Genomic DNA, 14,076 nt, shown 5'->3' with positions numbered 1-14,076 from the left:
ATTTTTTAAATGATTTTTTTGGTGTTAAGTTGTATAAAGTCCTTCTATATTTTGGATATTAACCCCTTAACAGAAGTATCATTGTCAAATATCATGTACCATTCAATTGATTATCTTTTCATTTTTTTGATGTTTTCCTTTTAACTTGATGTAGTGTCATTTATTTATTTTATTTTATTGCCTTTGCCTGGAAGGCATATCCAAAAAAAAATAATGCTAAATTTGATGTCAAAAAGTCTTTGTCCAGCCCTGGCTGGTTGGCTCAGTGGTAGCGCATCGGCCTGGTGTGCAGAAGGCCCAGGTTCGATTCCCAGCCAGGGCACACAGGAGAGGCATCCATCTGCTTCTTCACCCCTCCCCCTCTCCTTCCTCTCTGTCTCTCTCTTCCCCTCCCTCAGCGAGGCTCCATTGGAGCAAGGATGGCCCGGAGCTAGAGATGGCCCCTTGGCCTCTGCCCCAGGTGCTAGAGTGGCTCTGGTCACAACAGAGCGACGCCCAGGAGGGCAGAGTATCGCCCCCTGGTGGCTCCTATATTGGTTCCATAGCTATTTATAATCATTATACCCTCTTGTTAAATTGACCCCTTTGCAATTATGTACTGTTCTACTTTGTCTTTTACTTTTTTAATTTAATTTTTAAATATGAGTATTATTACCTCAGTTTTTTGCTTGTTTGTTTCCATTTAAATAGAAGATATATTTCTATCCCTTCAGTTTTAGTCTGTAGAAATCTTTTTATTTGAAGTGAATCTCTTGTAAGCAGCATAAAAGATGGGTCATGTTTTTTAATCTATTCAGCCACCTTATGTCTTTTTATTAGAGCATTTGATCCTTTTACATATAATGTCATTATTAATAATTATATACTATTGCCATGTTGTTAATTGTTTTTTTGTTGTTGTTTCTGTACTTCTCCGTTGTTTCTTTTTTTTTCCTTTGATTTCTGTGTTGGTTTTCTTTAGCATTTTCAATGTTTTGTTTGAGTTCCTCTCTCTTTATTATTTGTGTATCTTTTGCAGGTTTTTGATTTGTGGTTAGTTTCAGATTATGTATATCAATTTATATCTATAGCAGTCTATTTTAAGCTGACAGGTATTTCAGTTCAAATTTATTATGAAAAAAACTACATTTTTTTCTCCGCCTTCCACACTTGATGTTTTTTTTGTTTTGTTTTGTTTTGTTTTTTGCATTTTTCTGAAGCTGGAACAGGGAGAGACAGTCAGACAGACTCCCGCATGTGCCAACCGGGATCCACCCGGCACGCCCACCAGGGGCGATGCTCTGCCCACCAGGAGGCGATGCTCTGCCCATCCTGGGCGTTTCCATGTTGCGACCAGAGCCACTCTAGCGCATGGGGCAGAGGCAAAGGAGCCATCCCCAGCGCCCGGGCCATCTTTGCTCCAATGGAGCCTTGGCTGCGGGAGGGGAAGAGAGAGATAGAGAGGAAGGCGCGGCGGAGGGGTGGAGAAGCAAATGGGCGCTTCTCCTGTGTGCCCTGGCCGGGAATCGAACCCAGGTCCTCCGCACGCTAGACCGACGCTCTACCGCTGAGCCAACCGGCCAGGGCCACACTTGATGTTTTTGATGACATGTTTTAGATCCTTTTGTGTTGTGTACCTCCAAATTACTTATTGTAGTTTGAGTTGAGTTTGGTACTTTTGTCTTCTAACCTTTACAGTAGCTTTCTAATATCGGATTATGGTATTTATTGTTTGCTTATAACCTGTGAGATATTATTTTCCTTTCTTATATTTTCTTATTTCTGGTTAAAGTCTTTCATTTTCTGTTTAAAGAAGACACTTTATTTTTTTTTTATTTTATTTTTTTTATTTTTTGTAAAACTGATTTAATGTTGATGAACTCCATTAGTTTTTGCTTGTCTGGGAAGCTCTTTGTCTCTCAATTCTAAATTTGGCAGGTAAATTATCTGGATTGTAGGTTTACTTCTTTTAGCATTTTAAAGATGTGCAGCCACTCCCTCTGGCCTATGGGTTTCCTGCTGAGAAATCAGCTAATAGCCATATGGTGCTTCCTTGGTATATAACTTATTGTTTTCAAAATTGTCCTTTTAACTTTGTCATTTTAATTACAATTTTTCTGGTCATGGCTATTTTTTTAATTATTCTTATTTGGAACTCACTGAATTCTGGACCTGTATGTCTGTTTCTTTTCCCAGGTTAGGAATGTTTTCAGTCACTATTTTTTCACATGAAGTTTTTGTTCTTTTATCTCTTTCTTCTCCTTCTTGGACCACTATAATGTGATGTTTGTGGACTTGATGTTGTTCCAGAGGTATCTCAAATTATTCCCATTTCCCATTTTTTCTTTTTGCTATTCTGATTGGTTAATTTCCACTAGTCTGTCTTCTAGGTTGTAGATTCATTCTTTTGTATTAGCTAACCTGATGTTGATTTTTTTCATTTTAGTTATTATATTTTTTATTCTGTTTTTTTTTTTAAATGCAAATATTTATTTTCTTAAAAATACAGCTTCATTTTCCCTCTCCAACCTTGAGAAGGAATGTTGGGAGAAAGGGGACAAGACAACAGGAGAATTTTGACATTCATTACATATTCTAGGGAGTTGCAAAGCGTCCATGGTCTAATTCCAGCTCACTAAACATTACATCCTCTTTTCCACTTAGCCAGGTCCCTTCCCTCACAGTGTTTCTTCCAGCCTTGCCAATAGTCCATCCCTTCTGTCTCTCTAACAATGATCTTGGCACAGATAATTGCATACACCAGGTCGTCATTGAGCAAGGTCTTAGTTTTGTTGAGCTTCTTGGCAAATCAAAGAATTTCTTTTGTTTCCACATCATCCATATCTTGGATTTCTTGAAGTTTCTGTGGAATAGATCAGTCCTGGAGAGTTTTTGAAATTGTGTTTAGAGATGACACAACAGCAGACTGTTTCTTATGTCCTGAGCAGGTAATGCAGCATAAGTTCTTTTCTTGGAATTCTGCGCGTCTGCACCACGTATCACTGTTTACCTGGAAAATGCCATAGTCGATGCTTTGAACGTCCTTCAGGAACTTCTGAGCCGTGCTGTTGAAGTGGCTCTCATAGTACGCCATGCAGATCCAGTTTCCAAGGCTAAAGCCCTTGTAATTGTCCAGGCCAGCCCTTGAAAATATTTTTGCCAGTTTACAGCGAGTGTAGACTTTAGACTCAGTGACTGTGGCCAGGCAGCCAATCAGGGCCAAGATGCTGGCAGCCCTCATCCTGGGGCCTGTGGGGGCAGAACTCAGTTTGTGCTGGGCAGCTCCCACAAGCCTGCCGCCCATGAGGCCGTTTCTGTTTCCTCCCGGCACAGGCGATCCTGTCTTCAGAGCCTTTAGAAGAAGAATTCTAGCTCTTGTGTCTCCAACTGCCTAGAGATTCTAGAATTCCATTCTTGGAATTGAGGGGTAATGGCATTCTGGGCCTTCCTACCTCTCTTTTCTCTTTCATCCTCAACACTTCCCTCACTGATCAGCTTAGGTAGGGCCTCCCATCCAAGGGAGAGCTCTATTCTGCAGCATCATCAACCCAAACTTCATCACCAATCCCGTCAGTGAAGTTGAACATGTGCCCAGTAGGTACATATCCCATTATAAACCACACACTCATGGACTTCTGTACTAATATGTTACATAAATTATAAATATACAGCAAACTCAAATTTAAAAGGAATGAGGTAGAGGTAAAATTAACATTTAGAAATTTTTATTACCAGCACAAATGCCTTGCTATAATTAAAATGTCATTATTAATAAAATTTCTGTGGGATTGACAATGATTAAATAAGATTCATTATCTTAGTCAATACTTCTGAAAACTTTAGTTAGAACTTTCTGGATCAATAGTTAAAGGGCTGGTTTCAAAGTCCATTTATTTCCATGTTCAGATTTAAAGGCACCTTTGAAATTGATATGAAATATTTCATTGTAATATGCAGATCTAACTAGAAGTGTATCATTATATTCATATTCATTGTAGTACCCTTTCTTATGAGTATTTCTGCGCTTCATCGTCCTTTGCTACTGTTAATCTTCATCTTTTCTCCCCTTTTTTTTTTCTTTTGTTGTCACAGTTTAAGTTTGGTTTTCTTTTCTTGGTGGAGCTGTTACTTGTGGTTTTGTTTTCTTTTGTTCTTTGAATCTGGTTGGAAAACCCCCTTTAGTATTTCCTGGAGTGGGGGCTTTCTGTTGATAAATTCTCTCATCTTTTCTGTATTTGTGAATGTTTTTATATCTCCTTCGTACTTGAAGGATAGCTTTGATGGGTGTAGTATTCTTGGCTGAAAGTTTCTCTCTTTCAGGGCTTTGAATATTGGGATCCACTCTCTTCTAGCTTGTAGAGTTTCTGCTGAGAAATCTGATGATAATCTAATAGGCCTTCCTTTATATGTTGTATTCTTCTTTTCCCTGGCTGCCTTGAGAATTTTTTCTTTGTCATTGGTTTGTGTCATCTTCATTATGATGTACCTTGGAGTGGGTTTGTTGGGGTTAAGAAAACTCGGTGTTCTGTTTGCTTCTTGAATTTGAGGCTTTAGTTCTTTCCACAGGCTTGGGAAGTTCTCATCTATTATTTGTTTGAGTATATTCTCCATTCCATTTTCTTTCTCTTCTCCCTCTGATATACCTATTATTCTTATGTTATTCTTTCTGATGGAGTCAGACAATTCCTGTAGGGCTTTCTCATTTTTTATTATTTTTGAGTCTCTTTCTTCTTCTCTCTGTTGTGCCTCAAGTTGCTTGTCTTCTATTTCACGAATCCTATCTTCTATTTGAGCTGTTCTGTTAGCTAAGCTTGTTACCTCGTTTTTCAGCTCGTGAATTGAGTTTTTCATTTCTGTTTGACTTGTTTTTATAGTTTTAATTTCCTTGGTAATATATTCTTTGTGATCGTTGAGTTGTTTTCTGATTTCCCTAAATTGCCTTTCTGTGTTTTCTTGTATATCTCTGAGTATTTTTAAGATTTCTATTTTAAATTCTCTGTCATTTGGCTCCAAGGCTTCCAATATGTAAAATCTTTTCTCCATAGATTTTTCCACATCTATTTGTGTTACCTCTCTATATTTTGTATCCATAATATTTGATTTCCTTTTTCTTATTGGCATCTGAAGGTGGTCTTGTTGATAGTGTTAATTAGAATTAATAAAGAATAAAAAGGGGAAAAAATAAATAAAAGAAAGAAAAAAGGAAAGCACTCCACACACACAAAAAAGTAATAATTTATTATTTCCCCTTTTTCTTTCTTCTCCTCCCCTCCTCTCACCTCTTTAGGTAAATATCGTGATGACCTGTGAATTATATTATGCTAAATGGAACAAAAACTGCCTATAATGGAGGGCCTGATTTGAGGTGAAGAGTTCAAGGGGCAAAAAAGGGAGTAGGGACCTACTAAATGCAAAAAAAAAAAAAAAAAAAAAGGAGAATATTTTAGACAAGCATAAAATGATTTGCTTGTAAGTGATGGTCGACTAAGAGATATAATGAGAGGGATAAGAGGGAAACAGAAAAAAGGAGAGAAAAAATAATAATATTTAAAGAAGAAAAAATAAAAATAATAAGTAAAAATCTGTTGTATTAAGTGGAGCGAAGACTAAATACAATGGAGACTTTGGGTTGGGAGGAATGCTAGTGAGTTAAAAAGCAATGTAAAAAGTACCCAAAATGCCACAAAAACAAACAAATAAAGGAAAACCAAGAACAAAAGCAGAAAAGAAAAAAAAAATGAACAAACAACAAAAAAACTTGAGTCCCAAATTAAATAATTTGTTCGTGATTGAGGATTAAATGGGAGGAAAAGTAAAAGGAGAAAAGAAGAAACGAATAGAAAGGAAAAAATAAGAAAAAGAGAGAAACGAAGGAAGAAAAAAAAGGAAAGGGAAAAACAAAACAAAAGAAAACAATAGAGGAGAGAGTGAGAGTTAAGGGTTTTGGAGTGTAACCCTAAGGGAGAGTAAGGATGAAGAAAAGAAATAAAATGTAACACTCATGGGTAGTGTAGTTCAAGAAAAGGGAAGCATAAGATGGGCAGAGAATAAAAGGACCGAGGTGGAGGAAATACAAATATTAAAGGCAATAAGAAAGAAGAAAGAAACAACAACAACAAAGAATTAGTGGAACAAGTTATAAAGTCTGTGGATTTTTCTTTATTTCGAGAGGTTAACTTCTTCCTTTTTCTTTTCTCTCCCTCTTCCTGGTCAGTGACTCTGTACCCCAGGCTCTGCCCCTGTGTCACACCCAGGCAGGGATTTGCAGTTGATGGGATTCTATGGCAATGTCATATAATTGACTTTAGCCTCGCTGGTAGTCAAGGCTTGTTGGCGTTTGCAGAGTCCAACAATGAGAGAGTTTGCTTTCCTGGAGTCTCTCTCCTAGTCTCCCCTTCCTGAATTAGCAGCCTGGTGATCCAGCTATGAGGCTGCCACTGCTTCTGTCTGGGGAGTAAGAGGCTCAAAGAGCTGGCAAATCCCCACTCTATCCTCACTCAGCGCAAGGCTCTGGGTAAGGCTCTGGCAGTCAGAGCTTCCAGCGTAATCAGGTGGGGCTGGGAGTCAATTGTTGTCAAGGTGACTGTTCAGAGCCTACCATTCAGTTGGACCACTCAACCCAGGCTTTCCACACTTTGTCGCCTGTTTTGGCTGGAAGAAGATGCACTATTCGCTGCTTGCTGTATAGATCTTAATATCTGCCAAGTCCCTCTTGTTAGGTATATCCCTGAATATGGAGGCTCTGTCAATCAGAAGTTGCCCCCGCCCCTTTAGCGAAAGGCACTGAAAAATATTATGCCTCTTGTCTTGGATCGCTGAACTGGGAGAGATCTTATCAATTAGAGCCCCGTGGGTGTGCAGATTTCGTGGATTAAGCTAATTTCAGTGATTGGATCCGCAGCTGTGCTCCAGAGAGTATTTCAGGCTGCCTGCGCACCCTTCCCCCAATGCTTCATGGAGAGAATCTCCCGACTAGGAAAGACAGGTTTGGCGCCCCTCCCGGACTGCGGAACGGGGTGCGCGCGGCTTCTCAGTGCACGCCGGTGGTGGCCAGGACTCCCCGGACCACCGCACGGGGCGCGTGCTTGGCTTCTCAGTGCACGCTGGTGGTGGCCGGAACTCCCCGGACCGCGGCACGGGCAGCTGCACGTGTGGGTTGACTCACCACAGGCGTATTCCCTCCTCGGCAACAGTCCTTTTGCTTTCAGTGTGTGTGTAACTCCGGGATGCTCCGAGGATAAATTTTTCTGTTTCTAGTTGATAAATTTGTTGAGATTTTGGGGAGATCTGTCAGACGCGCTGCTCACGGCGCCATTTCCGTGACGTCACTCTATTCTGTTTCTTTATTAAACTTTTTAACTCATTGAAATTCTAAGTTCCTATATTTTACTCTCAAGTTTTGTGAGCGGTCTTATGATCATTTATGTACATTTCTTATCTGGAAAATTAATTCTATTTCCTTGGGGCTTTTTTCTGGAGATTTTTTTTCTTGTTTCTCCATTTGAGATATATTCTTCTGTCCTCTCATTTTGTTTAGTTTTTTATGTTTACTTATCTAAATTAGACAAAGTAGCTATCTCTCTCAATCTTGAAAAGTGGCCTTGTTTAAAAGTAATTTCTGTGTATACCAGGTGGTGTTGGCAAGCCAGTTGGAGCCAAGCAGATGCCTACAGTGTCTAGAGTGCTGGCCTATTAAGGTGGAAAGCCTCCAGGTAGGGAGGCCAGGTGCATGCAGTAATGCCCTGTTGATTCTGCTTGCTCCGTTTTTTGAAATTGGAATAGGTATAGGTAATATATCTGGGAACATACTGGAGTGATCCTGCAGGTAGGTCAGAACACCTGGATGTGGAGCTCCTATCTTCCCTATCAAGGTAGACAAGCAACATACACAGTGGTATTCACTGGTACCTCTGATCCTGGAGAAATCCTGCAGATCCTACTGAGCTCCTGTGGTTTCCTAGCCTTCTCTCTTGGGTCTCTTCCTCTTGTTTGTTGCTCAGAAGCTATTTAAGAAGTGCCCAGTTATATTTTACAAGTAACTACTTTCTATATACATGCACATTTTAGTGTGCTCGTAAGAGGAAAGAAAGAGCTCAGCATCTTTATACTTCACCCATATCTTGGAACTACTCATCAGTTTTTTTTTGTTTGTTTGTTTTGTTTTTGCATTTTTCTGAAGCTGGAAACAGGGAGAAACAGTCAGACAGACTCTCGCATGCGCCCGACCGGGATCCACCCGGCACGCCCACCAGGGGCGCTGCTCTGCCCACCAGGGGGCGATGCTCTGCCCATCCTGGGCGTCGCCATGTTGCGACCAGAGCCACTCTAGCGCCTGAGGCAGAGGCCACAGAGCCATCCCCAGCGCCCGGGCCATCTTTGCTCCAATGGAGCCTTGGCTGTGGGAGGGGAAGAGAGAGACAGAGAGGAAGGTGCGGCGGAGGGGTGGAGAAGCAAATGGGTGCTTCTCCTGTGTGCCCTGGCTGGGAATCGAACCCAGGTCCTCTGCACGCTAGACCGACGCTCTACCGCTGAGCCAACCGGCCAGGGCAGTTTTATTCTTAAAGACTAATATTTTACTTTTATAGGTAAATTTTAGTGATGGATTAATTTTTTTCCATTATCTAATTGAGTTGATCTCCACATAAGATTTTTATTCACAGATCATGATGAAAACACAAGCAAGTTACAATTCTGCCTTTATTTTTCTGAGAAATATAGTGAAGTTCCAGCCATAGAGGGAAGTTAATGATGATGATTTTTAATCACCTCAGAAAAATGTTTTGCTTGATGACACTGGCAGAGAAAACTTACCCAAAGAATTGGACCTTAAATTGTTGGGGAATAAAAGAAAGAAACTTTCAGCAATAGTTCCAGCAGTCCTACCAATCTCATTCATGCCAATATAATGAACTATCTTAGGGAGAGGCCATTAGGCCTCACCTTTTTGTAGGGCCAGCTGGATATAATATGACTCCACAGCTGAACCACAGTCAGATACTGAAGGTTGATTTGCATTAAATAAGTCCCATAAGCAGAATAAATAATTTCCTCTACCACAAGATATGCACAACTTATCCCTAGAATTTATAAATATGTTACTTTATGTAGCAAAAGGAATGTGATTGTGTTTAAAGGTTTGAGATGGAGAAATTATCCTAAATCATCCACAAAGACCCAATATAATTACAAGAGTCCTCATAAGAGGGAGGCACAAGAGTCAGAATCAGAAAGAATGTGATGAAGGAAACAGAGGTCAAAGTGACTTGATTGCTAGAAAGCAGTTATGACCCAAGGAATGTAGGAAGATTATGGAACCTGGAAAAGTAAAGGAAATCAATTTTCCACTAGAGCTCCCAAAAGCAATACAATTCAGCTGAAACCTTGATTTCAGCTTAGTGAAACTTATTTTCACTTTTTGATGTCTACTATTGAAAGATAGTGAATTTGTATTATTTCAAGCCAGTAAAATTGTAGTAATTTATTACAGCAGTAACAGGAAAATAATGCAGATTTTGGTACCTGGAAGGCGAGTGACACTCTAAAAGTACCTGACAATGTGGAAGTGGTTTTGTATTTGACAGGGGGCAGAAGCCGAAAGGATACTTGAGCATCTTGAGCATAATAGAAAAAAAAAACAACTTAGATTGCCTTGACCAGACTGTTCTTATATCAATATATATAGATATTAACCATTTCACTAGTGTAGACTCAGAAGGAAGAATTATTTAGCAGGTAATTGAATGAACATACTCGGTACAGAAAAAATAGGCAGAGGAGGGACCATAGCAAAATGGAGAAGGCATGCTCCAAACAGACAGAGCAACTACTTAGGAATTCTGGTTGATTTTTGTCCAAAAGGAATACGGCACCAGTGTTAGAAATTTTTCAAATGCCTTAAGATAAATTGAAAATATCTTTATCGCTAATTTAAAAAAATTAAAGGCACTGTTAACCCAACAAAATATACATGTTGTTCTGATTTGGTCAGAAGGTGGGCATTGCTTTCTATGAAGTTTTAGGTGTGATTATTATAAAGTAAGTACATATATAAGTTTTCCTCTTATTTGAAATATACTCTAGAATCTATTGATAATGCTATACCATTTGGTGAATATCAATTTTTAAAGTGCAGGATTAAGATATCAGGTGCTTTGAATGTATTGATTGTGTTGGTTATAAATAGAGCTTATTTATGTACAACAGCAAAAGATAAAACAATAACAATAATGTTTTAATGTCTTACCGTGTGCTGATTACTGTGTTTGGTAGTTCAGATGATGTTTTAATTTAACCCTTGCAAAATTGTTTATTAGCTCCATTAATGATTGAAAAAAACTGAAATATAGTATCTCTATTAAAATAGCACATAACTTTGAAGTCGTAAACCTAGGTTTCTCTACACCTAATCCTTTTTTTCCCCAATACAACTGACTGCCAGCCTAGTACGTGGAATACAAACCATCATTCTTATAGGATAACAGAAATCTATGTGGTTTGAATTAAGAAAATATTTCTAGAGGTGAAGCTTGACTTGGGCTTTGAAAATGGTAAGAATAGTTAATAGGCATATATAAACAACAAGATTTAAATAAAAGATAACTAAGGTGAACTACCAAGTTTCTCTTTGGGCAGCAAATTTGTCAATGAGGAGTTGTGATGAAACTAACAAAAAATATGGATAAGACATTACACAGTTCAATCCTGGGCTACTATTGTGTGTGGGAACATCCTGGGATTTGGAGGATGAAGAATCAGGTTCAAAAAAAGTGTTCCTGCCTTACCAAAAGTCATGTTGTCCCCTCTGATTCTGTTTTCTCTTCAGTGTAATAAAAATGATACTCATTTCATAAGACAACTTTAAGGATGTTTTAATGTTATTTAAATGTAATGCTTTAGAAGTATTAGTTCTTACTGCCAGTATGAATACAATTATATGATTGTAGAATTGCATTACAATTTATTTTTGCTTAGTATATGCTTTCATTTTTTATATTACTACATTTGGTAAAAAACTAAAACAGCAACAATATTAAATCCACAATGAATACTCTTATTGCTGAATAAATTTTTAAGAAAGAGCAAGAATAGGCTATAATACACTGCCCCAAGACAACAAGAATTTTGTTAAAGTTAGATGACATGTGATTTAAGTCTATTTAAATGACTTCATTGTACATTTCAATTACTTAAGACTCTTCTTGCACACTCACAGATAAAATAATGTTCATTGCAATTAGAAACCAGACTCTACTAGTCTTATACTGAATATACTTGGGGATAGGATCGGGAGGTAAGGAACTGAAAAAGAGCTTTATTTATTAGTTATTCTTCTTATTATTATTGGTGAATTAAGCATCATTATCAAATTTTTAAAGGCCTACAATTCAGAACTATGAAAATGACCTAACTATAGCATTTAAAATAATTTTCCCTATTATTCAAGAGATACCAGGATATGCTACCAGTGGTAAGAGTTCAAATAAAACTTCACCAATACCATTATAGTAAAAATGAAAGTTTTCCTTTTACTGGAAGGTATACTATAGTGAAAGGAGCCTGACCTCTTAACCCCTTAGGATAAATATTCATCAATATCAAAATATACTTTATTTTACAGCATAACTAAAGATAGTTTTTTTAAAAGGCAATATCAGCTGACTTAAATGCCTTTTAACTTTTTAAACATTCTAAAATACATATTTATCATTACCCTCATTTAAATTTATTTATTATTTACCAAGATTTTACTGGATAGACACAATAAAATATTTTAAAATTATTTGTATTTACTCTGTTATTTTATTTTTAAAGGAATACTTTTTATGAAGAAGTACTATTTTGTTGTTGTTATCACTGATTGATTTAAGAGAGAGAGAGAGAAGGAAGAATCAACTTGTTCCACTTAGTTGTTCTGTTTAGTTGTGTACTTATTGGTTGTTTTTCATATGTGCCCTAACCAGGGATCAAACCCATGACCTTGGTGCTCCAGGATGATGCTTTATCCACTGAAAAACCTGGTGAGGGCTAAAATATTTTTAAAAGATCATTTATTCAGAGAAGTGACAGAATTCATAGATTGAACTTAAATCACTATGCAAGAAATGTCTTACATTTGAAAAAGAAATATAGTAATTAGGTCACTTGAGGAAAGAGTGCTTGAAAAATAAATGTCTTTTATAAAGGCTTACCATTTGCAGGGTTGTTCAAAACTCTATGCATAATAGTTCCCCCAAATGGTAGTGAGTACATGAAAGCCAAGACTATAATTACTTTTTGAGTTGTAACTTGCTCTTAGAGTGTTAAGTGTGGAGCCATCTTTGTTGACGTGCAAACTGGGCGTCACAACACACCTCATGCTCCAAGGACCCTGTGCTCGAATCACCCTTCTGCTTTTGCTGTCTTAAAATGCTTCACAACTTTTGTACAAATGGCATGATATTTTTATTTGCATAGGGCCTCATAAGTCACTTAGTTGAAAGTAAATTTTAAGTGAGTTTTTATTGGTTTCTCCCCCTCAATCAGCAATACAGTCTCTTGTCCACAGGATCTATCTCACATTAACAGAACCACCACCATTCAAAAAATATTCAAAACTGAAAAAACTTCCCTCAAATACACAACATTATTCTGATTCTTAAAATAATTAAAGATTCAAAAGACTTTTTAATTTTTAAATTAGTGTTCTTAATTTGACATAGTATAATAATCTGTTAATGGGTAAAATGAAATGAAAAAATACTAAAATTATAAATTGCATAGGAATAAACATTGAAACATCTGTCAAACTTATAAGAAGATATTAAAAATCAAAAGCATTCCAAATTTTAATGGTAGGTATAAAATATTAGCATAATTGAAAAGATTTAGCATATTCTTTGATAATGAGTAAGTATCTTTAAAATGTCAATTCAGACACTTCACTGAAGAAAGTACACAGTTATGTCATTAGCATACACACATTGATATGAGATGAGAAGGTACTCACCTCTGTGGTATTATTCCCCAGAATTCATAACCACACCATCTAATCATGAAGAAACATCAAATGAAGAACATTGAACAAAATACCTGAGCATGTCCTGTGTGACTGCACTGACAGAGGACTCTTGCAAGATTGTCCCTGAATTGCTCTGGATTTCCTACCTAGTAATTTTTCCCTTCGTTGATTTTGCTCTATATCCTTTCGCTGTAATAAATCTTAGCTGTGAGTACAAAAACAAGAAGAAACATTGTCAAGGTCATGCAAAGGAAAGGAAGATCGAGAATTCTGAATTCTAACTCTGAATTCTCTCTTTTGTTTCACTGATTTACTTGTCATTACTCCAATGCCATACTTTCTTGATTATTTTAGCTCTATAAAGACAATCAAGTTTAAATAATATAAATCCTTACACTTTACTCTTCAAAGTTGTTTTAGTTATTCAAGGTCTGTTTTATTTCCACAAAATTATTTATTAATCAGTTGATCAACATTTACACAGCATCCTGTTGATAGTTTGACTGGAATTGCATTTAATTTTTGTATCAGTTTGGAGATTGAATATCTTGATATATTGAAACTTCAGATTAATTGACATGGCTTAACATTGTACAAATTTAGGTCCTCTTTCATTTCAATCAACGAAGTTTCATAATTTTAATGTATATATCTTTTGTATCTATTACTTAAATGTATCCAACAGTAATTCATATTTTATGCTCTGCTAAGTAGTATTATTTTCATATTTTCAAATTCCAGTTATTTGTTACTAGTATATAATAATACAATTAATTACTGTATATTGGGCTTCAATCTTTTCAATTTGCTAAGTGCATTTATTAGTTCTAGTAGCTTCTCCCCCACCCCTGCCTAAAATCTGTAGGTCATTCTACATAAAAAATAGATACTTCTAAATAAAGTTTTACTTCTTTCTTTCTAATCTTGATGCTTTTTTACCATTCCTTACTACATACTGACTACAACCTCTGGGACAATTAGAGTATAAGTGGTGATATTGGACACTCAGACATTCTTGGCTTATTCCTTATATAAGTAGGAAATAATTAAGTCTTCAATGTTAAGTAGGTTATTGTTAGCTGGTTTTGTTTTTTGGGGGG

At 37.0% G+C, this 14,076-nt stretch overlaps 1 protein-coding gene across 1 annotated transcript; it reads right to left on the bottom strand.

Moving 5' to 3' along the window:
* Window positions 1-2,614: 2,614 nt before the first annotated feature.
* LOC136335453 (lysozyme-like protein 1) lies at window positions 2,615-3,220 on the bottom strand. Its single transcript, XM_066276689.1, has 2 exons — window positions 2,920-3,220; window positions 2,615-2,760 (listed from the first exon to the last, which is right to left on the bottom strand). Exons 1-2 carry the CDS (start codon window positions 3,218-3,220, stop codon window positions 2,615-2,617), a joined length of 447 nt encoding a protein of 148 aa, XP_066132786.1.
* Between the last annotated feature and the right edge of the window lie 10,856 nt (window positions 3,221-14,076).

The sequence above is a fragment of the Saccopteryx bilineata genome, chromosome 4 (genome assembly GCF_036850765.1).
Source record: "Saccopteryx bilineata isolate mSacBil1 chromosome 4, mSacBil1_pri_phased_curated, whole genome shotgun sequence".
In the NCBI taxonomy this organism is placed as follows: domain Eukaryota; kingdom Metazoa; phylum Chordata; class Mammalia; order Chiroptera; family Emballonuridae; genus Saccopteryx; species Saccopteryx bilineata.
Note: the sequence above shows the minus strand (reverse complement) of the source record. Positions and strands in the feature narration are given on the sequence as shown.